Consider the following 22396-nt stretch of genomic DNA (forward strand, 5'->3'; position numbering starts at 1 on the left):
AGGAAAAAAACACAACACTATTGTGAATTCAGTTTCAGACATTAGTACTTTGTGGGATGACAGACAGATTAGCTAATAAAGAATATCCAAGCAGCTTTTCACTGTTTTCATTACCTGTTTCTTCCTCTCCAGCTGCTCCTGTTTTTCTTTCTCCTTCATCTTGTCCAGCTCTCTGTTCTTCACCAGGATGCTGCTTTTGCTCTCGGGGGTTTTCTTCTCCAGGATCTTTGCCATGGCCTCAGCCCACCCACTATTGGCATTGCTGTCATCTCTCCTCTCATTCTCCTCTCCCTCTTCATCCTCTGTCTCCTCCCAATCACTCCCTTCTTCACCATCTTTGTCATTTCCCTCTCCATCGCTTGCTCCGTCAGACTTTTCAGCATTGCTCCCTCCTTCAGGATCATTCTGGTCATTGTCATACTCAAAGTGAGGCTGTTCGTTGTCTCCTGAGTCCCACAAACAAATGCAAATGATTAGTGCTGTTGCTACCATCTCTCACTTCACTTAAACTTATGCTCCTACCATTACTCATGGTCCATCACCACTGATTTCCCTAATCAATTCGATTTCAATTCACAAGGTCCCCATTCAATTCGATGTCCAAACTGGGGATATTTCAGTTACAATACCAATTTTGCTGGAATGTGAGAGAGATTCTCAGAGAATCCATACTGTAAATTCCACAAGGAATTATTCAAAAAAAGAATACATTCAGAACAGGATTAAAACTAAATATTTTATAACTAAATATTGTTTCTAGAGCAGCAACATTAATATTAAAACAGAAGGTCACAATGTAAACTCAATATCTCACTGGCAGCAAATCTAAAATGTCAATAAAATTCATTAAATTCCTGAAATCACAACACTGAGTGAAGTTTAGAAAGAATAAAAAACACAGTCAGCCAGCCAGCATCAGTGCTCCTGTCCTTTATGCTCCTCCCTCTGCTGCTGAGGAGATTCACTACCTGCAGGTCTCATGACCATTGGTAAATGTTAAGATTTGAGGCAAACCAAGCAAAACAGCTGAACAAAGCTGTTGTTTCAGCTTGTTAGTAAAAAATTTGCTATTAGCTGGAAAGCTTGTTTATGATATATTATTAGCTGTGGTGGATGAGAGAATGCGGACAGAGCAGACTGAAATATCACTTTCCTACACTTTTCCATGTTGCTAAACAGGTTTATTGATGAAGTATTTACTTTTTCCTCTAAGAAATTTTATTGCAATAAGTCCAAACTGGTCTAAAAAGATTTCCACACACTTCCATCTATGCAGCGTTTCACTTTATTGTTGAGCTTTCCGTCTATTTGACCTTCATCAGAGCATACATAAGGCAACAATGGACAGGCAGGTAAAAGTAATTAATCTCAGGCTAATCACTGGCAGTATGCAATACGCCTGTGTACTACCCTGGTGGTAGAAGTTCCACCTCCTGGAGTTGTACTTAAAAAAAAAAAATACTGAATGGCAGACTGTGAGGCATACAAAAGGAAGCCATGCTTGTCTTGTTATACAATACCAGAATCCAAGAAAGGGGGTAGAACACAGAATAAAGAGCAAAAAAAAAAGTCCAAAAAAGTTAATAACTTACAATTTACATGGCGAAAAGGTAGTTTCTTGCAACCCTAGAATTAAGATAAAAATATTCACAAACAAAAAAAACACTTCTGGTTGCTGCTAAGTACTGTTTAACTTTTGATTTAACACTAAAAATAAAAACCCTCAGCGCACACTGCAGCGCAAGCAGACAGATGTGCAACTCAGAGCAGCATGTGTCACTGACACCAGACTCAGAGCGCAGCGGACCGGTGGAAAATGTCACCATCAGCATATTATTTTACATCAATATTTTATCATTATTTTGAGTCACATTGTTTAAAGAATTTAGTTGTCTGTTCAAGCAGGATAATAGGTCTCCATTCATTGCACGGCGGGCTTTCTATTTCCTTGTCAGAGATGGGGTTGCGTTCAAGGTCCCCCAAAAAAAACGGGATTAAAAAAAGGCAGAATATTCAATTTTTTTTTTTTCACAATCAAATCCCGTGCCATCGAATGAAGCTTCGAAGCTTTGAAGCTTCGAATTTTTTGGGTCGGCCCTAACTGACACCATTTCCCTCAGTGGAAACGAAGCTTGTATTTACTTGTATTTCACAGATAAGAAACAATAAATTGTGAAGACAGTAAAGCCTCCACAAAATAGCATTTTAAGTCATGCGTGTGACATATCCTTCAGGGATTTATCCTGGCTTAATATGAACAGAGGAAATCTCTGCTCGTCGCTAGGCTAATTTATGTAATGTAAAATGCCATAGGCTGGCACTATTAACATTAGAATGTTGTATTTGTTTGGAAAACATGTTTAGTGTAACAGTTGTTTTGTCTGTGAATGTTGTGAGTTGTAATGGAGCCAAATTATGTGCCCTTACCTTTGTTAAATGTTGCTGTTGTCCCTGGCTTTATATGAGAAGAGGAAAAGATCGCCAGCCGCTAGGCTAATTTATACAATGTAAAATGCCATAGACTTGTGCTAATAATGTCAGCATGTTGTATTGGTGGGGGAAATGTGTCCAGATAAGGACAAGTGTTTGTCTGTCAATGCTGCGATTTATAGTGAAGCCAATTTGCAAAATTGTCTTTATTAAGCCATATTTAATGTGTGTTTTGAATCAACTAAACTTCACAGCACTTAACAGAGTGCTCAACCGCCGACTAGCGTTTTGGAGGTGTAACTGCGGAGTGACACAGACACACCACCGCAGAAGTAAAAATAACGTGAACATGACTTTCTGAATTGTAAACATCCTGTAAAAGCTTCTTCTATTTGCTGCCCAAAATCCATAAAAGCTTGGTTAAACTCAAAGGCCAACTTATTGTAGCCAGCAAAGATTCTCTTCTAGAACTACTATTATCTAACTATGTTGATTATTTTCTTAAAGCCTCTGGAAACCCAAATCCACAATAGCCTTCTAACTATGTAATTTAGAGTCTCATGTACATAATATTAAACATGTAAAACAATTAGAAATCAGATTCCATCCAAATTCAAAATATCTGTCTTTTAAGTTTTTGTACATTCTTGAAATTGGGTTTGATTTGGCCGTGGTTATCGCTGAGATTTATTACGCAATAAATTCCAAACCAATCATAAATCATCAGTCAGTTGTCTCATCCCGCCCCCCAGTGGCAGCGCAACAAAACCTTTCTGCTCCAGCTAGATCTCTTTGAGTCTGAGCCAACTCGTCTTTCTAGTCTGATGTTTACAAAATACAGATCGTAAACTGGCTGAACCGCTCGGCTGCGACCCAGCGGAGGCTCTGCCTCTGGCGGGCTCCCAGCAGCACTCGAATCAGGTTGACCGGCTCCAGAGCCCGGACAATCCGAGCCTTTGCAGCTCGTGGAGCTGCAGGAAGAGGCAGCTTGTGAGTGGCCGGGCTTGCCCCCCGGGCCCGGTGTCGGCTCACAGGGAGGGGACGTCATGTGCACCCTTCCTCACCCCTAACCCCAACCCCAAGCAGTTAGCTTTGCTACGCATAAACATATCCCCAGTCGCGGAGGTGATGCTACGGGAAACAACACAATTTTAGTCGGAGGGGAACATTATTCAAGGCGGGCAAATACTTCTACACAACGCCAGAGAGACGGCCGGCTGGCACCGGTCTCTCCCGCTTTGATGGTCGGTGTGTGTGTCAGAGTAAAGACATATTTAATCTATTAAGACTGCATGTGTTTGAATGAAAAAGGCTATTATCAGAAGAACGGAGCAGATTTATGTTTTCAATGAAAACGTATCTCAATGAAGAAAGGCAAAGCGCTAGCCTCCCGTTGTCATTCATATCAGCTAACAGCCGGGCTCCACCGGGCACGTCTGCAGCGCGAGTCCCGTAGCAGCTCGCCCCCCGGTTAATCAATTACAGCGGCTCCACTGGCAACGGGAGCGGCATGACAACTCTCTATTTTACGCCACTCTTCTATTGTTTATCCGTGACACTGTGTCCGTGGCGGACATTTGAAAGCGAGTAGATGACAAACAGTACAGTAAACTTGTAGATAACTCAAATATATGTAATAACTTAGGTGGAAAATGCTTTAACATTTCATGCAGCCTACATGCAGCCTCTCGGCTCAGCAAACGGTAAACAACCCCGCTGGCTTCTCTACGTGTCGCTTCCGTACGCAGTCAGTGGAGCCCAAATGAATACGCCGCAACGCTACGCTGTATGTTTGCAGCCGGTGGAGCCCGGCCATAACATTGCATGTAAAAGTTATGATTCCACTTGAAAGGAATCATTTTCAGCTTCTGCTTCGTCCTCTGAATCATTAGAGGGCTCAAACATGTACGGCTGGATTAAATTTGTGGCAGCCATTGCTGAGCCAGGGAGATGTCAATCAAAACGAGGGAGCTGTCAATCAGAGTGTTGCCACGCCCCCTCTGTCCTGGCAAGTGGTCTAAACAGCAAAATGAGCTGTTTTTAAACCAGGTTTTCTAATAGTTATTAATGGTTATTTTCACTCAGACTTTTGTGGATGATTAATGAGACACTCGACTTTGATATGCATTTTTACTATTTCAAGCTGTGTTTCCACAGGCTTTAAACCATAAGTTCAGAAGGCTCTGTCATACATCAAACACTCTACTGACTTAAACAAAATATCAATGTTAAAAGAGTTACCTCATGATATCATTCTGGCAACTTTAGATGTGGAAAGCCTCTATAATAATATCTCCCATGACAGTGGCCTTGAGGCTCTTGTGTATTTTCTTAAAGACCACACTGAGAAGGAACTCCCACCCAGTACATTTATTGTGAACTGGCTGCTTTGGTACTCAAACTGAACACTTTTCCTTCATTGGAGATTTCTTTTTACAACTTAACGGTACATCAATGGGTTCTACTAATGAACTAATTCTAATTTCCTCAATAGTATGAATACTGATCTTAAGTTCTCAGTAAAATATGATCAGAAACGTGTGCCTTTTTGGATATGTGGACTGCACTATGCAATGGAAGCCTCATCACCAACATATATCAAAAAGAAACCGATAAGAATACACTCCTAGCCAGCAGTGCTCATCCAAGAGCTCTTAAGTATGGTTTACCCAAAAGTCAGTTCTATAGGCTCAGACGCATGTCACTCTAATGAGGAATACATTGATAAAGCTGCTGCCATGAAAAAATGTTCTGGAGAGAGGCTAGTCTTTACAGTGTGTTGATAAGGCCTACCAAGTTGCACTGTAAATCCTGCTCTGATCTGTAGCAAAAAAGTGGCAAAAAAGATAAAAGCTATTCTGTCTCCTGTATCACCACTTACACTCCTCAGGACAATAGCCTCAAGAACACTATTCTAAAACACTGGCATATTTTGGCCTCTGATCAAGGATATGCCCAACATTTTAATGATTCTCCCATCTTTGTCTACAAGAGGTTCTACTTTACGCAATAAGCTGGTGAGGGCCAACATTAAGGCAGACACAAAAGAGACTCTTTTAGCTCCTTTAAAATATGGGAATTATCTATGTGGCAATTGTGCCCAGTGTCACAACACACGGAAGACTCCTGTCTTCAGACATCCAGGATCAGGCAAAAGCTTTCCTGTTAAGGGTTTTATCACATGCAGCACACACAATGTCATTTATTTACTAAAATACCCATGTGATAAAATTTATATAGGTAAAACTACACGCATGTTAAAACAAAAGATTAGTGACCACAAGAGCTCAATCAGACACTATGATGCAAACTATCCTGTTGCCCACCATTTTAATGAATTTTCACTCCCTTTCTCCTCTCTACAATAGACACAGGATTGACACTTTAGATACACTTCTACCTGCCTGTCCATTGTTGCCTTATGTATGTTCTGATGACAGTCAAATAGACCGAAAGCTCAACAATAAAGTGAAACAGTGCATAGATGTAAGTGTGCAAAAATTTTTCTATACCAGTTTGGACTTACTGATGTTTCCAGCACCTTGCCAAGACCAAGCCGGGTGGAGCAGTGATTGTTCTGTATTACTGCACTTAAAGTGACAAGCGTAGTTGTCATCAGCTGTCACCGTGGCATCTCTACTCCTTGTCTGTGTGTCTGTATGTGTGCATAACTGTGGTGCAGCAGCCAATGCACAGACAGCAGCAGGATAGGCTGCTGCAGCATGACAATAAATGACACCAAAACGTAAAATACTACGCGAACAGTGACAGATAAAACAACCGGTAATGTTGGAGCTTCTCAAGACTGCAGTTGTTAAAAGTTTAGTGCCAGGGCCTGTTTACTATCAGCAAAATCAATAGGGTTAAAAGCCTGACACATCAATAGGAAAAAAGTGTGTCTTAAAAGATCGATCTCAGACTTTATGAACTGATATTGGGTTATTCAAATGAAGATCATTTTGAATAGGATGAATTGATTATTTTAGCAAAGCCCTGTGGTCCAATACAATTTTGAGATTAGGAATGGCTTTGGAAAGTGAAATCTGTATAACAAAAATTAGACTTGCACAGATTACAATTTTTTGGGCCAATACCAATTTCCGACATGTGCATCTTCGGCACGCGGACACGCGCCTCGTCCCAACAACTCTTAAATATCTTCTACTGTTTTTGACTTATCGCAGGTTACGTTTTATGCTGTTTTCAGACATTTTCTGAGTTTATAATGGGTGTGTATTGCGCAGCTTACAGTGATTGACATCACTACTGACATCACCCACTCTAGATCTTTCTGCTTCTCTCCTTTAACAAAATTTTCTCATGAAAATTCTTCTGCAGCCAACAATTTCCACTCTACATACACAATATATACATGAAAATATAGGCATCTTTGTCTTCTTTCAGCTGATGTGCTCATTTTATCAGTGGGACTTGCACTTTTAAAATTTTCTGTCTCAAGCAACAAGAGGTCCCTTCTCCCTCCCATTGACTGTACTGTTATTTTCTCTCATCAAGTTTGAGCAAAGCTCAAATGTGGAGACTTATTTAAAATGGCCAGTTCTCTGTCATTTTTAAAGAGGCCACAGATAGCATCTTTCCCAAATATATCATTATGAAAATAATGTGGGTTGCACAAGATAGTGGCCACAGTAAAATCAGACTATCAGCATTTACATAGGTTACTTAGTGGCTTTGCAATCTTTGTGATAAGCTTCTGCCACCGGTGCCGAAATTCCGCGGAAAAAAATCTGCAGGCAGGAAACGCGGCATGTATTGCGAAACTGGTCGGTCAGCCAATCAGGGACTGGAGCGAGTCCTTATGAGAAGTTGGGCATGAGATAGTTGAGTCACGAGCACAATGGCAGATGGACAAAGTTTAGAAACAAGTGAAAAACAGCCTAGCAAAAGAAACGAGCTCCTCTGTCTGAGGAGGCAAAGAAGAGCAAAAAGGACAGTGATAAAAGAAGAGGAAAAACAAGAATAAACCTCAGTCAGGCGTTCAAGAGATGGAGGGAGCTCCGTGACCAAAGAGGCTTCAAAACCGATGTCCAGCTAGCTTTCTTTCTAATGGATCAGTAAGTAACATGGCTAAATGTTAGCTAGACAAAAGAGGACTGTACTGTACTGGCTGCTAGTTAATTCCTAGCTGGCCAGCATCGCAAATCACCGCAACCAGGGACCAGGTAGCGAGTGTTGGTCGGCTGACATCCTCATTGCCATTCTACGGCAGCCCTCGGACAGTGGTACCCCCTCCCTTCCTTCTGTTCTCTTCTCACGGAGGCAGCTATCAACGGAAATCGCCCAGCTAAGTTACGCCTAGCTAAGTGAACACTGGACTTTGTTTCCCATTCAATTTGAACTCCAAACGGCCGCATTGTTTCCATATTTTTTCTACTTTTTTTGCTTAAATATTTTAACCAACTCCTACTCGGATTATACATACCAAATATTCATTGTGTGTGTGTGTGTGTGTATGAGAGCGAGAGAGAGAGCGAGATGGAGAAAGCAGTCATGTTACCTTGCAGCAACCTGCAGCTCATAATTTGCAATTTTTAGCTATACAATTACACACATGCGCACACACACACACACACACAATATTTTTTTAGTATCTATATAGCCACAGCCCCCAGACATCCATATCAACACTAACTTAGCATTTATTAGGGACCGAGCCCGGAGGCAGAGGACTGCTCACAGAGCAGTCCTTGCCGAAGGCGAGGACCCTATTGTTTTTGCTGCGTTTATTAGGGACTTCGGCCGAAGGATTATTATTATTATTATTATTACTATTATTATTATTATTATTATTATTATTATTAGGGACCTCGGCTGAAGGGCGAGGACCCTCTTGTTCCTGTAAGGTTTATCAGGGACCGAGCCTAGAGGCAGAGGACTCCTCACAGAGCAAGAGCAGAGCGAGGACCCTATTGTTCTTGGTGCGTTTATTAGGGACCGAGCCCGAAGGCAGTGGACTGCTCACAGAGGAGTCCTCGCCGAAGGCGAGGACCCTATTGTTTTTGCTGCGTTTATTATTATTCTTTATTATTAGGGACCGAGCCTAGAGGCAGAGGACTGCTCACAGAGCAGTCCTCGCCGAAGGACCCTATTGTTTTTGGTGCGTTTATTCTTTCTTTCTTTCTTTCTTTCTTTCTCCCGCCGCCTCTTTGAACTGGAATTTGACCTCCTAAACATGCTCAAAAACTCACCAAAATTGGCACGCACATCAGAACCGGTGAAAAATTTTAGAAAATCATGAAATTAACCCCTAAAGTGCCAAAATGGGCTCTCTAGCGCCACCTAGGCACACAAAAATGGCCGCTATGGCCTGTAGGAACGTCGTAGAAACATGAAACCAAAACTGCCGTGTTCTTCTGATGAAGACCTAAAAATCACGCGCTGACACCCCTGACCTAAATCCAACAGGAAGTGAGCTATTTGCCCTTTCAAAGTAAGATTTTGCCTTTAAGCTGCCTTTCCTAAAAAATCTTCTTGTCATACACCGTTTATCCTATCGCCTTCAAACTTGCACAGATGACAGATCAACTCCTTCTAATCAGATCTTATTTATACCTTTTTCATTACTCGATTAGTTTGGATTTTATGGCCTCCTAAAGGTGAGATGTCAGAAAAACGTCCTGACGATCTTCAAAAGCTGTCCCATAGGAAATGAATGGCAGCAGGGGGGAGAAAGACACCAATCTTTGGGCTTTTTCTAGCCTTTACAGTGTCTCCATACCTTGAGCTACAGACTCCATTCCAACTCTCAAATGTTGTCAGTTTATAATGGGTGTGTATTGCAGGGAATGCTGTGAGCTAGAGTGGAGAGGACTCTAAAAATCATCTAAAACTTTTGTCTTTAACTCGCTCATACGGCCACAATTTTCACTGTACAGACACAATTTATACCACAAAACGCAGGAAAATTTGTCCTGCTCACAGATATGTTGACATGGAATCTCTCACACGTACACATTTTTGCTGAGTGGCTCCAAAGTGAAGGGAGCGCCGATTTTTTTCTCATTCACTCCCATGTAAACTCAGAGGAGAAATTTCTGGAAACAGCTTAGGTGCAACACATTTTAAACTCGCTCCTCTGACCACGTTTTTGACTCTAGAAATATAAAACACGACACGTGCGTTCATGAGACGTGGCTGTCTCTCACCATCACTTTATTTTCATGATTGGACCAACGGTTTGGGCATGGGAAGGACTTGTTCGAGGAGTTCAAACCCATTATAAACAGCCTTTGCTGACCTGCTCTCATGAGCTCTGACTGGCGTGTTCGACATACAAATCACGCGCTGACACCCATGACCTAATTCCAACACCAAGTGAGCTATTTGCCCTTTCAAAGTAAGATTTCGCCTCAAACATGCTCTTAAAAAAAAAAACATCTCCTCCTACACCGTTTATTGTATCAGCTTTAAAGACACACACATGCCACCTCAACTGCTGCTAAACAGATCTTCTGTATAACTTTATCAACGGTTTGGGAATGGAAAGAACTTCTTCGAGGAGTTAAATCTCCACTAAAACAGGTCTCTTCTCTGTGTTCTGTCTCTGTCTGTCTCTGCTCTTCTGCCAGGTGCACATGGCAACCGCTGTCACACACAAATTCACAGAAACATGATGTGTGCGTGTCTACATCTTACATGCAGACATGATAGGGCCACATTCTCCATTCTAACCCTTTAGGTGCCCGAGTTTATTGAGGAAAATATTCCATTTTCATTTCAACATTTCAAAAGACTGTGGCTTGAAAGTGGTGAGAGATAAAGGCATAATGTAAATGAGAAAACTATTCATCATGACCCAAAGTTTGTCATGGGAGTAAATTAACTCATTGTGATATCACTTCTACATACCTACAGCTACAGAAAGCATTCAAACATCAAAACGTTCAGCTCTGTAAGGATTTTCTGATGTTTGTGGCAATATGTTTGATATTTCTAAATAATTCACAGTGACGACATATGCTGGGGCCCGAAACGGGCACGAGTGCGAGGTCCCGCCAAACACTGCTTGCAGCTTTAATTATTATTATTATTATTATTATTATTATTATTATTATTACCGCGGTAATACCGATTACCGTGGCATTTTTGCCCACGGTTATCATCCTGTCAAAATCTCATACTGGCACATGCCTAGTCATATGGATTACTGTAAATTTATCATGTTGATCTGTTCTGTATATACAACATTAGTTATATTTATTTTTTTATTTATTGCATTTATCGTTTTTCTGTCCTGGAAAAGGGATCCCTCCTCAGTTGCTCTGCCTGAGGTTTCTACCATTTTTTTCACAGTTAAAGGCATACCTACCCACAAATGCATTCCCCCAAAAAGCAAAGCATTTTTAAAAGCTGCTGCTGTCACGACAGTCCAGGACTGTGATGACAGGCAGGTTCTTCAGTAAAAGTTGGAAGTGCAAGCTAGATGGCACCACATAAATAACTGCATACTGCACTAAGAAAACAGAAATCACTGAAATGATCTAAGATTTCTAAATATTTGAACAATGTACCACCTAAAGTTTGGTGGAAGTGTTATCCCAGGCCTTAAGTTGCTTGGGTTCTGTTGTACAGCCAGTACTCAAGTTGTCAAAAAAAAAAAAACATCAGGGGGGATGGTGAATTTTATCACATGGGGACATAATTTGTGCTGATGACAGTCAATAATTTCTGATGCAATTAATCGCCCAGCAAAATTTGTTATCGTGACAGGCCTACTATAGAAACAACATGGCAGACTCCGTGGAATAGAATTCATTCCATATGTAGATATATACGGCTCATTTAGAGGTAGTGAAAACACAACAATTTTTAGTTTCTTCTAAAATGAAGTCTTCACTAATAAAAACATACTTGATTATATTTTATATTATATATATATATATATACTATTAAACAGTATGACGTTTTTGGTGGGCGGGGCTTAGCTGGATGCACAACAATTCTCCACAGACATTAGCTAGTGCTAGCTAGCAAGTTATTGTGGCTTGTGGTAGACAATGGTAGGAGATGATACAAGTGGTGCATTCAGAAATACTCATCCAAGTGCCAGAGCGCAATCTGGAGCAAACTGTACTGTTCGTAAAATCAGAGCACTGTCTGAATGTAGCGTTCGGTTATCCAGAGCACCGCACTCTGTCTGTGGAGACAGAGCAGCAGAGCACCGAGCAGAGTGAATGTGGGATAAACTTAACTGCTCGTTAATTCATATAGAAATATGAAGCTCCGTTTCTTTGACCAACAGGGCTCTCATTTTAGTGTAGAGAGTCAGACTGAATTTACAAACGCACCATGTCAGGTTACTCACTCTCCGGGACCGCCGGTGTTACCTGAAAAAGTAAACCGACCCATATACTCTCATATGATTTGACAGGATGATCTGGATGATTTGACAGGATTGCTGAAGGTGGGACGGCCGACTTTGTGGATTACTATGCCAATCTTTCAAAGGAGGACGACACTTCAACAGTTTCCTCCAGTTTGTTTTGCTATTGAGCTAATGTTAGCTAATGTACTAAAAAGTTAGCGTTACGAGAAATCCAACATTCCTCTTAATACCTCCCCAATTTTTGATAATGTGGACATGATAACCCTTAAAGGGATAGTTTGACATTTTGGCAAATTCGCCTATTGCCTTAATCCCTATAGTCATATGAGTAGGTACATTACCTTTATAGATATATATATATACACACACACATATATATATATATATATATATATATATATGTACATACAGTACAGGCCAAAAGTTTGGACACACCTTCTCATTCAATGCGTTTTCTTTATTTTCATGACTATTTACATTGTAGATTCTCACTGAAGGCATCAAAACTATGAATGAACACATGTGGAGTTATGTACTTAATAAAAAAAAGGTGAAATAACCGAAAACATGTTTTATATTCTAGTTTCTTCAAAATAGCCACCCTTTGCTCTGATTACTGCTTTGCACACTCTTGGCATTCTCTCGATGAGCTTCAAGAGATAGTCACCTGAAATGGTTTTCCAACAGTCTTGAAGGAGTTCCCAGAGGTGTTTAGCACTTGTTGGCCCCTTTGCCTTCACTCTGCAGTCCAGCTTACCCCAAACCATCTCGATTGGGTTCAGGTCCGGTGACTGTGGAGGCCAGGTCATCTGCCGCAGCACTCCATCACTCTCCTTCTTGGTCAAATAGCCCTTACACAGCCCGGAGGTGTGTTTGGGGTCATTGTCCTGTTGAAAAATAAATGATCGTCCAACTAAACGCAAACCGGATGGGATGGCATGTCGCTGCAGGATGCTGTGGTAGCCATGCTGGTTCAGTGTGCCTTCAATTTTGAATAAATCCCCAACAGTGTCACCAGCAAAACACCCCCACACCATCACACCTCCTCCTCCATGCTTCACAGTGGGAACCAGGCATGTGGAATCCATCCGCTCACCTTTTCTGCGTCTCACAAAGACACGGCGGTTGGAACCAAAGATCTCAAATTTGGACTCATCAGACCAAAGCACAGATTTCCACTGGTCTAATGTCCATTCCTTGTGTTTCTTGGCCCAAACAAATCTCTTCTGCTTGTTGCCTCTCCTTAGCAGTGGTTTCCTAGCAGCTATTTGACCATGAAGGCCTGATTCATGCAGTCTCCTCTTAACAGTTGTTCTAGAGATGGGTCTGCTGCTAGAACTCTGTGTGGCATTCATCTGGTCTCTGATCTGAGCTGCTGTTAACTTGCGATTTCTGAGGCTGGTGACTCGGATGAACTTATCCTCAGAAGCAGAGGTGACTCTTGGTCTTCCTTTCCTGGGTCGGTCCTCATGTGTGCCAGTTTTGTTGTAGCGCTTAGCTGATTGGTTCTTGCCATAATATGAATTTTAACAGTTGTCCAATAGGGCTGTTGGCTGTGTATTAACCTGACTTCTGCACAACACAACTGATGGTCCCAACCCCATTGATAAAGCAAGAAATTCCACTAATTAACCCTGATAAGGCACACCTGTGAAGTGGAAACCATTTCAGGTGACTACCTCTTGAAGCTCATTGAGAGAATGCCAAGAGTGTGCAAAGCAGTAATCAGAGCAAAGGGTGGCTATTTTGAAGAAACTAGAATATAAAACATGTTTTCAGTTATTTCACCTTTTTTTGTTAAGTACATAACTCCACATGTGTTCATTCATAGTTTTGATGCCTTCAGTGAGAATCTACAATGTAAATAGTCATGAAAATAAAGAAAACGCATTGAATGAGAAGGTGTGTCCAAACTTTTGGCCTGTACTGTACATATATATATATATATATATATATATATATATATATATATATACATATATACATACACACACACACACACACACATACATACATATGGAAAAAACTGACATTGTGATTTTTTTTTTTTTTTGCAATATATAGCAATATTAAAAAACAAGAATTTTCATCAGATGACTTAACCTTTTAGGCGCCGGAGTTTATGTAGGAAAATATTCAATTTTCATTTAAAGATTTCAAAAGGCTGTAGCTTGAAAGTGGTGAGAGATAGGGCATACTTTAAATGAGAAAACTATTCATTACGACCCAAATTTTGTGATGGGAGTAAATTAACTCATCTAATTTGCATATTGTGATTTTGGTCTCCATGATAGCCAACAGTCCCTAATCCACCTGTGATCCACTTCCTCATTTTTCAAGTAAACCCAACCACTATCATCACTGTTTACAGGCCTGCTTTTACCACCCTTGCTGCCTTCAACACATCCCCTCCTCAGCTAATAGGGACTTTAAGCAGTGGCGGATTTTGCAACGGCTATGGCTCCCGGAAATAAATCTCTCCTGGCGCTGGTACCGTATCCGTCAAATCCACAGTAGTCTTTAAGCAGGTTGCTGCAGTAGCTGTCAGGTCGGAACAGCTGAACGTGCACCACGTGACAGAGGTGGGGGTAAAAACACAGCTCAAGTGAGCTATCTCAGTTTGGTCAAAATGTCTTTCAAAAGGGCCAGAGAGGAGTTGCTCTATGCATTAGATGACAAGTTAATATCAGAGGAAGAGTTTTTGTTATTATATGACGTGAACAAATCAAAGAACTTAGATTTACCATATCAACGTTTTCACCTGGATGAAATGGAGGAGGATGAATGTCTGGCGGAGCTCAGAGTGAGAAAGTGCGACCTTCCAGTGTTGGCAGATGTGCTCGGGATTCCAGACAAGTTCATCTGTGATCAGAGAAGTGTCGTGGGAGGGATGGAGGGCTTATGTATGCTCCTAAAGAGGCTGGCATGAAGGAATGGAATAAAGACTAATGTACATAGTATTTATAGGGTATACTGAGAAATTATATAGGCTACCGTATGCAATGCAAGGATGAGGAGAGAATATAGCCTATAGCAGAAAATAATTCACTATGGTTTTTATACAGTGAAATGTACATAGTATCCTGCGTCTGTGGGAAAGGATCGCTGAAACGTGTAATATATAGTGTGTCACTATCAATTGTAGAACACGTTTCATTTCAGAAATATAATGAAAACCATTTAACCACGCATTGTAGCGACTCCTTGAGATGCTTTGTTTTCTCGTAGTGAGTCAGCGGGCTACAGCAGGCAACACCGGCACTACGGCTTAATGCTGTGTTCCCACCAAATGCGATGAACGCGATTTACTTGCTCGTAACGCGCCGCCCGTAACGCACCGCCCGTAACGTGCGAGTTTGGACACTGGACCATTTTGTTAATTCGCGTCATTCGCGCGAGTAGCGGGGAAGCCGGCTGTGCTAACTGGAGCTAAGCTAGTGCTAACGTTCATAGTACAACCATTCTGCAAACTAATTAAAGACACATATTTACAGAACTTACCAAGTCGACCAGTCTCCTCGGCGAATTTCACCCAAGCCTGCTCCTTTTTGTTGTGGTCTCTGTAGAGCAGACACGTAGTATCATATAGCTCCAGGTAGCCACTGACGACCTTCACTGCTTTGTACCTGCTCTGGAAGTCCCAAATGCGTCGGAGGGCCAAACACCGTCTTTTTGGGTTCACCCTATCCTGCAGAAGCGCATCCAGCTCGGCGAGTTTCACCACCTCCTCCAAGAACTCTGTCTGGATGATAGCCGCTTTCAGCAGTACTTCAGGCTGAGCTCAGCTGCGGAGCGTCTGTCCATCTGTCTCCGGTGAGTAGTAGTTTATTGCTGTGTCAACAACTGGACGTTGTTGACACACGCCAGTGACGTCGGGAGAATCTCAACGCTGGCTCAATTCGCCTCAAAAGTTCAATATTTTCAACTCGAGCAATGAGGCGTTGGATGCGAATTTTGCGCCGTGCTAGACGCCTCTCTCGCATCCATCGCGTTCAATGCGCCGCGCTAGATGAGTCCATCGTGCCGCCCTAATTGCGTCTTTGCATTGACTTTGTATGTAATCTTGAGGCGCGAATTTGCGAATTCGCGTTTGGTGGGAACACAGCATAAGTCTCGATCAGCGGAGCGCAGATCTATTTCCGGGAGCCGTAGCCGTGGCAAAATCCACCACTGCTTAAAGTCCCTATTTTCTGCCACCCTGACTGCGGTGAGACAAAGTCTGGTTATTATCAATGTCATGTGCTGCTTTGTGTGGACCGTCATCGTGCATGCGATGCACAGACGCACGGTCACTTTTACTTTCGTCACTCGGCGACCGATCTTCATCAGAGGGCAAATACTTCCCATCAGAATCGGCAAGTACCTGACCAAGTACTTCATCAACAGTGAAAAAATCCTTTAGGCATTTTGTGTGTTTTTGCTGTATTTCACTCTCTATCTGCTGGCCCTCGCACCGCTCTCTCCGTTCACCTGCTGTGTTCACTCCGCCCCTCCCTCTGTGTTTCAAACTTTTTTTTCTGAAACCCTTTGAATAGAAACACACCAACAAATGACGTCAGGATTGAAGCTGCACATGTTCACCACCTAGGGGTACAAAGTAGTAACAAGATTTGGCAGTATATTTGGAGCTATGGTCTGTTTTATTCAGTAATGTTGCTTGTTGCAATTTTGCAACTTTGGCGCTTAGAGGGTTAAAGTAAGAAAATTAAAAAATAGTGGCGGGGCTTTCACTGACCACAACTGCAGAGGCTACCAGCTTCATTTGAAACAGACTACATTATAAAAGGGCCATTATTTATTAATTCCTCTGTATCTTCATATTTTTATCCACTCCCGTTGCCTTGATAAAGTTAATGCCTCGCGCCGTCATTTCAAACCCAACACTTCCTGAATTTGTTTCAAATTAAAAGCCCCATATAATCTCAGCTGAGAGAATCCCTCCATTTTCTAAATAGGCTTATATTGTGAAACATTTGTAGGAACTTGTTGTGGAGGATTCAGTGGTTTGTATGTTTACGTATGGTACTTTAAATGTAGCTCCTGCCATCTGCTGGCGCTTTTTAGGTGACTACAACAACATTTCAGCTGGCACATGAACAGACACAGTGCAGACACAGTGTGTACCATCGTGTAGTGTGTCATGTGTGTCAGCCAAGTCACGGCACGATGTTTTGACTCCACAATCGTGTAATGTGACATAGTGACTTTCAGAACCGGCAGAATGTAGTATGTACAGGCATAAATCCTCCTTTACCTTTTCTCCCTGCATGTCGCTCACTTTTAGTGTGTGACTGCAGCGTGTGCATGAGAGGGGGAGGGGCTGCTTAGTGCTAAGAGAGGGAGCGACAGAGAGAGGGAGGCGAGCGGAGCAAGGGGCTTTCTTCAGACCTGCTTTTTGAAGCAAAACAAAAGTTTACATGATAAAATAGAGAAAACATTGCATGTCCCAGTGTTTCCCATTAATTAACGAAACTATGGCGGTCCGCCATAGTTTAATTTGACCCGCCATAGTTTCTAAATAAAAGATTTAGGCTGCCAAAAGTATTGACTTCTCATGATATAAATAATATCTCGAACGCCGGAGTGTTTTGTGCCGATGTGCTCAGGCTGTCAGATCCAGCGCTCGACAGTGGGAGCGTTTCACTCCACTAAAAATAGGTGTGTGCGAACTGTAAAAAATATTTAGGGGCACATGTGCGCATAAAAAAAAATCAGCCGAAGCAGCCTATATTTTTGTCAATAAAAAAATATGATAATCTAACTGCAAATGTTGGAGGAACTCCAGCCACCTTCCCTCTTCCCCGTGTGACACGGTTATGGGCGGTTTTCCAAGCCACTGTCGGCACAATGAATATAAGTCCCACTGTCGGCTGGGTGGAAATAAGTCAAAGGGCTCTAGTTTCCCGGCGCAGCGCAGGGTGGCGCAGGGTGGCGAACCCCACGCAGAGCTAGTTTCAGGCAGCGCAACCCGAGGTGCGCTCAGTTTGGTAGTTTGGCAGACCGAGATACGCTGAGATGGGTGTGGTGGCGCAGCAGGGGGAGGTGTTGACAGATCCAGCTTGGTGCAGTGACAGTTTCGTGCCAAAAGGCTTCGCCAAAGGTGCGCTAAAAGCTCGCCATCTGAAACCAGGTCTACTGTCAGTGCAGGGGGAGCGCAGCCGGTGTAAGCCAAAGTTTGGCTGACCGGCGGACAGTGCGCACACGTCACCAAAACCTCACAGGCAGGTTTCCAGAATGTCAGGCACATTAACGATGCAATAAATAGCCACAAAACCACTATTCAATCCAACTATCTGCAATCAGCACATAAATGTATCTCTATATCGACTGTCCTGTCACATCTGATGTCAGATCAAAGGGGATTGGCACCGTCTGGCACGTTTGGCACGCGTAATGGAAACCCAACCTGATTTGATTAAACAGCTGCAAACTAGTGAGTTCACATCCCTCTCAGCCAACCACAAACAGCCACAGCATCAGATAGGGAGTATATATTCAGCATCTGTCATCTTAGAAAAGTCAAAAGAAAAGAAACAGAGTGAGACTGCGAGAAAGAAAGAGAGAGAGCGCACACACGAGAGAAACGCATCATTGATTTACAATTGTGGTGACCTCCTCCCAGGCTACCTTTGCATCATCAGCCCGTGGAGGTCTGCTCGCAGTTCCGTATATTCGGACACTGCAAGCTTGGACCTCCAGGACCAAAACATCAGTTTCCTCCTGGGAGAAGTTTGGCTGTCTGACGCTGCTGCTCTCTTCTGTCATGGCGAATTGAGTAAACTCTCATTACGCCTTTGTGCGGCACATTTAAGGGCGAGGAGAGGGGCTCATTTGATTGGTGTGATGTGTGTAAAACCCACTCCACACCTTCTCTCTTTCCTCTTTCCGACTTGTGCAGGTAGGAGGAACGGAGGTGGGACAGACGAGTAGCTGCGCCAGCGCGCACGGTGTGCCAAACTTGCAAAATCCGCCTGGCCACACCCAGTTGGCAAAGCGCAGGTGCACTGCGCCCCCGCCTCGCCCGGTCTGCGAAACTAGAGCCCAAAGTGTGGAGAAGAGGGACCGGGAAAAGCAGCGGACCTCCGGGGAAGCCTGCTCCGTTCTCCCCGTAGTTAGGGACCGTTCGCCACAGTACTGCTGCTGGGCAGGGTGGAAATAAGTCCTGCAGAGTTTCAGAGGACCTAGAGAATGTTTTAGGATAGTAATAACATTATATAAGATAATCATATTACAAAGATAATATAAGATTTAATAACATTAAAGACAAAATTAAATTGCAATACTTTTTCAAAACTTGATGATTTTACCTTTCTGTACATTTTGTATACAAATCCCCCCCCCCCCCAGTTTCCCAAAATCCTGTGGGAAACACTGATGTCCTACGATGTGACTATCGCACATGCACACATAGGTAGTCAGTCAGGTAGGTAGTCATATGTGACTTCATATCTACAAATTTACATAAATAGTTCAAATCTACGTATGGTAGTAGCAGAGTTGGGATTTTAATATTGTAGTTTCAAAAGCTTGGCAGCATTATTAGCTAGCTAGCAATCATTGGCATTGCTAGGTATCTAGAATAAATGTAAAAAAGAAGTAAAGTCCACACACCAAAAAGCTCCAATCAAGTGTGATTTATTTAAAGCATGACGTTTCGAGCCATGTCGGCTCTCCCTCAGATGCTTGCATGTAAGCATCTGAGGAAGAGCCGTTTTTTTACATGTTAACTTTTTTGGTCCAGCACCCACCCTCACACGGGGTAAGATGTGCGTGTTGTTTTTCCACTTTTGTTAGGTATCTAGAATAAGACAGCATTTTAGCAAGCTAGCTGGAAGAGGGCATCCTGAAATAAAAACTTATCCTGAAAAAAAAAAGGCTACAAGGCCTCTAGACAATCCATTTATGGGACAGAGTTTGGATTTTAATTTGTTTCATATAGTTTAATAGCTCATTTTGAGCATGGTCCCATTCCTCTATTAGACCAAGATGTCCCTTTTAAAGATTTTTTCTTTGTGTTATAACAACAAAATTAGCTACACTACCAATTTATTTCTCCCAAAAGTATGTTGGTTTCTGCATCAAGATCATCCTGCACATGCAAAACTCCTATCCAAATATTCTTTAAATTGACTTCTTCTTAAGAGGGGTATCTTCCCCCATCTTTGCCGACATTATAGTTGTTATTTCTACTTGTCTCACCCTCACGCTTTACATCAAAACGATTGTAACATGTCACGCATTTTCTAAAAACAAACCACTTCGATATCACATTTTCTCTAGCTTTGGTGGCCTAACTTTTATTTTATGTTGTAATTACAATATTGAGAAACTCCCTGTGAAATTATCTGCATTTCATAAACAGGTCCTTCTAGCATGGTCGTTAATATATGAGCACAATCTCTCACCACACAGTTACCTGATTTGGAACAATAGAGACATTTTGTTCAAAAATAAATCACTGTTCTTTGAGAGACGGATTCAGAATCAGATTTTACTGGTGAGTCAGCTGTTTAATGGTGATGGTGTCATACTTAGGAAGAATTTTTATCTATATACAAATTCCCAGTAACCCCTAAGGAATTTGCTATACTTTTTGATGCCATTCCAACAGGGACCTTTATGCTTTTTAGGAATGCTTCAAGGCCCACACCTCAATGTATATCTCTACCCAACGTAGCTGACTCCTCGATAGGAAAAATTTGACAGAAACCTTATAATTTACACTTTCCAATGTGTTCACTGCCGCATAACGAGACTTTTTTGAAATAACGTGATTTAGATAAAACAAAAAAGTTTAAAATGGATCATTCACAGCAGAGATGGAGCACTAAGTGTCCCCCTCCCATCCTCCTGCCACATGATAACTGCTCTTATTCTGTCTGTTTCAATAGGTGTATTTTTGTGGGGGGGAGGGGGGGGGGGGGTCACAGTGAGAACAGCCACAGTAAAGACATCAGAATATCCTGCAGGTCAAAGTATCACTCTTTTGAGGTGAACTTATTACAGAGGATTATTCGGTGGTATAATGTACAATCGGTGTGATCAGCTGTTTCAGAGCAGCTCATCAGATCCGCTATTCATATTATTGTAGCGCAGTGTGTGGTGACACGCACAGAAAATATGTATTAAAAATGGATCACTGTTAAATGACTGTGATTCTGTGTGGGAGTCTGTTTATATACTGTAAATGATAATTCTGAACTTTTTCAGCTGTTGTCTTTACTTCATTACTCCACTTACTCTTAAATATGATCCAGAAATATATTCTCCCTAAAAGTCACGAGATTCTGACAATACTGATACATGTGCTTAAAACTGTCCAACAACATTACAGAGTGCCAAAGTTATCAGAGTAACTGAAACCCCCTCAGTCTGCTGAGGATCAATGATGATCACGTGGGGACACTTGTTAGCCTGTTCCAATGTGTGTTCACTGAGTGCTAGGGAGGACTCTTGCCTTACCTCTGCAGGATCGTTCCTTGGGAGGACTTTGAGAAAAACCCATTGTCTTTAAGTGTTTTGATGTTTTTGTATAGTGTAATGTGCCCCTGGCTCCTTTATTTATTTCCTGTTTACATGTGCTATACGGATTATTGCTGATTTCATACTTCTCTTATACTCCCTGTAATCTGTGTCTTTATATCTTTGCAATAAAGTTGAATGAAAAAAAAAAGAAGATTGTAACATATCACAATTTCCCCTGGGGTGTCAATCGTTTCTGATTCTGTAGGCTACTGAAACCGATTCAGCTGTGCCTTATGTCAAAATCTTATCAATAAGCATGTAAACTTTTTTGTATTATAAAAATATCTTTTACAAGTCTTGACAGACGTTTGCCGTATGTTCTACAGCTGGAGTAAATAACAGACACATTCGCCACATTAGTAATAACGCTGATGTTACTACAAGTTTTTTCTCCCACCTGCGACAGGTGAGTTACGTTTGTTAGCTGTAAAGATAACTTACCTGACAGAGCTGCATTTCTTTTGGAACAAACAATCATGGAGCAGTGCAGCTTTCCATTAAAGATAGGAAGCTGACTAACAGCAGGGCTAGTGCTAAGCTAGCTCTGAAACAGAACTTCTAACACACAAGTAGAGCTCGTAAACGTTAGCTAGACAGCGTATAGATGTGAGATTTAAGAACGAGTGGCAAACGCCGTCGTCTTTTTCATGAGCATTACTTATGAACTGCGTTTAAAAAAACTCACCAGACAACTGCACATGTGTTTTCAACACGGTTGCCATCATGGAGTAACACAAGAATGGCTCCGTAGACTACGACTACCAAACGTCTAAGGTTCCGCCTTCTTCAAGTTTGAGCAAAGAGCATGGAGACCAAGAGGCGAAGCTCCGTTGAATTTTTGCCAACAGCTAGGGGCGCTGCGGTAGCGCTGCTGCCATTTTGGACTGTTGAGCTTGGACTGTTGCGCCCAGACAACATGCAAGATGTCAATGAGAGAGGAGAAAAAAAGTAAAAGAAAACAGCGTAGTGCAATTAACTAATGCAATTAACTGCAACAACTATCAGTGTAACATCCCGCACCTGGCCTTCCACCGTTTCCCGAAGGATCCCGACAGGTAAGAACTCCTGAGGTGTACGTTTTAAAGAGTTTTAATA

At 42.1% G+C, this 22396-nt stretch overlaps 1 protein-coding gene across 5 annotated transcripts in view; it reads right to left on the reverse strand.

Moving 5' to 3' along the window:
- The window catches only part of rrp15 (ribosomal RNA processing 15 homolog), a 68483-nt gene extending 46385 nt beyond the window's left edge, over positions 1–22098 (reverse strand). For 4 of the 5 annotated variants that reach the window (XR_013492264.1, XM_033638810.2, XM_078172057.1 and 1 more), the window contains exons 1-2: positions 21987–22098; positions 115–446 (exon numbers count right to left, since the gene is read on the reverse strand). Coding sequence is in view for 4 of the 5 variants with exons in the window: in XM_033638810.2 (XP_033494701.1) it covers positions 115–446; positions 21987–22026 (372 nt within the window). In the remaining variant the exon portion in view is untranslated. Of the gene's footprint in view, positions 1–114; positions 447–21742; positions 21911–21986 lie in introns of those variants that run through there. The other variant, XM_033638811.2, reaches the window with a different exon arrangement.
- Between the last annotated feature and the right edge of the window lie 298 nt (positions 22099–22396).

The sequence above is a fragment of the Epinephelus lanceolatus genome, chromosome 10 (genome assembly GCF_041903045.1).
Source record: "Epinephelus lanceolatus isolate andai-2023 chromosome 10, ASM4190304v1, whole genome shotgun sequence".
In the NCBI taxonomy this organism is placed as follows: domain Eukaryota; kingdom Metazoa; phylum Chordata; class Actinopteri; order Perciformes; family Serranidae; genus Epinephelus; species Epinephelus lanceolatus.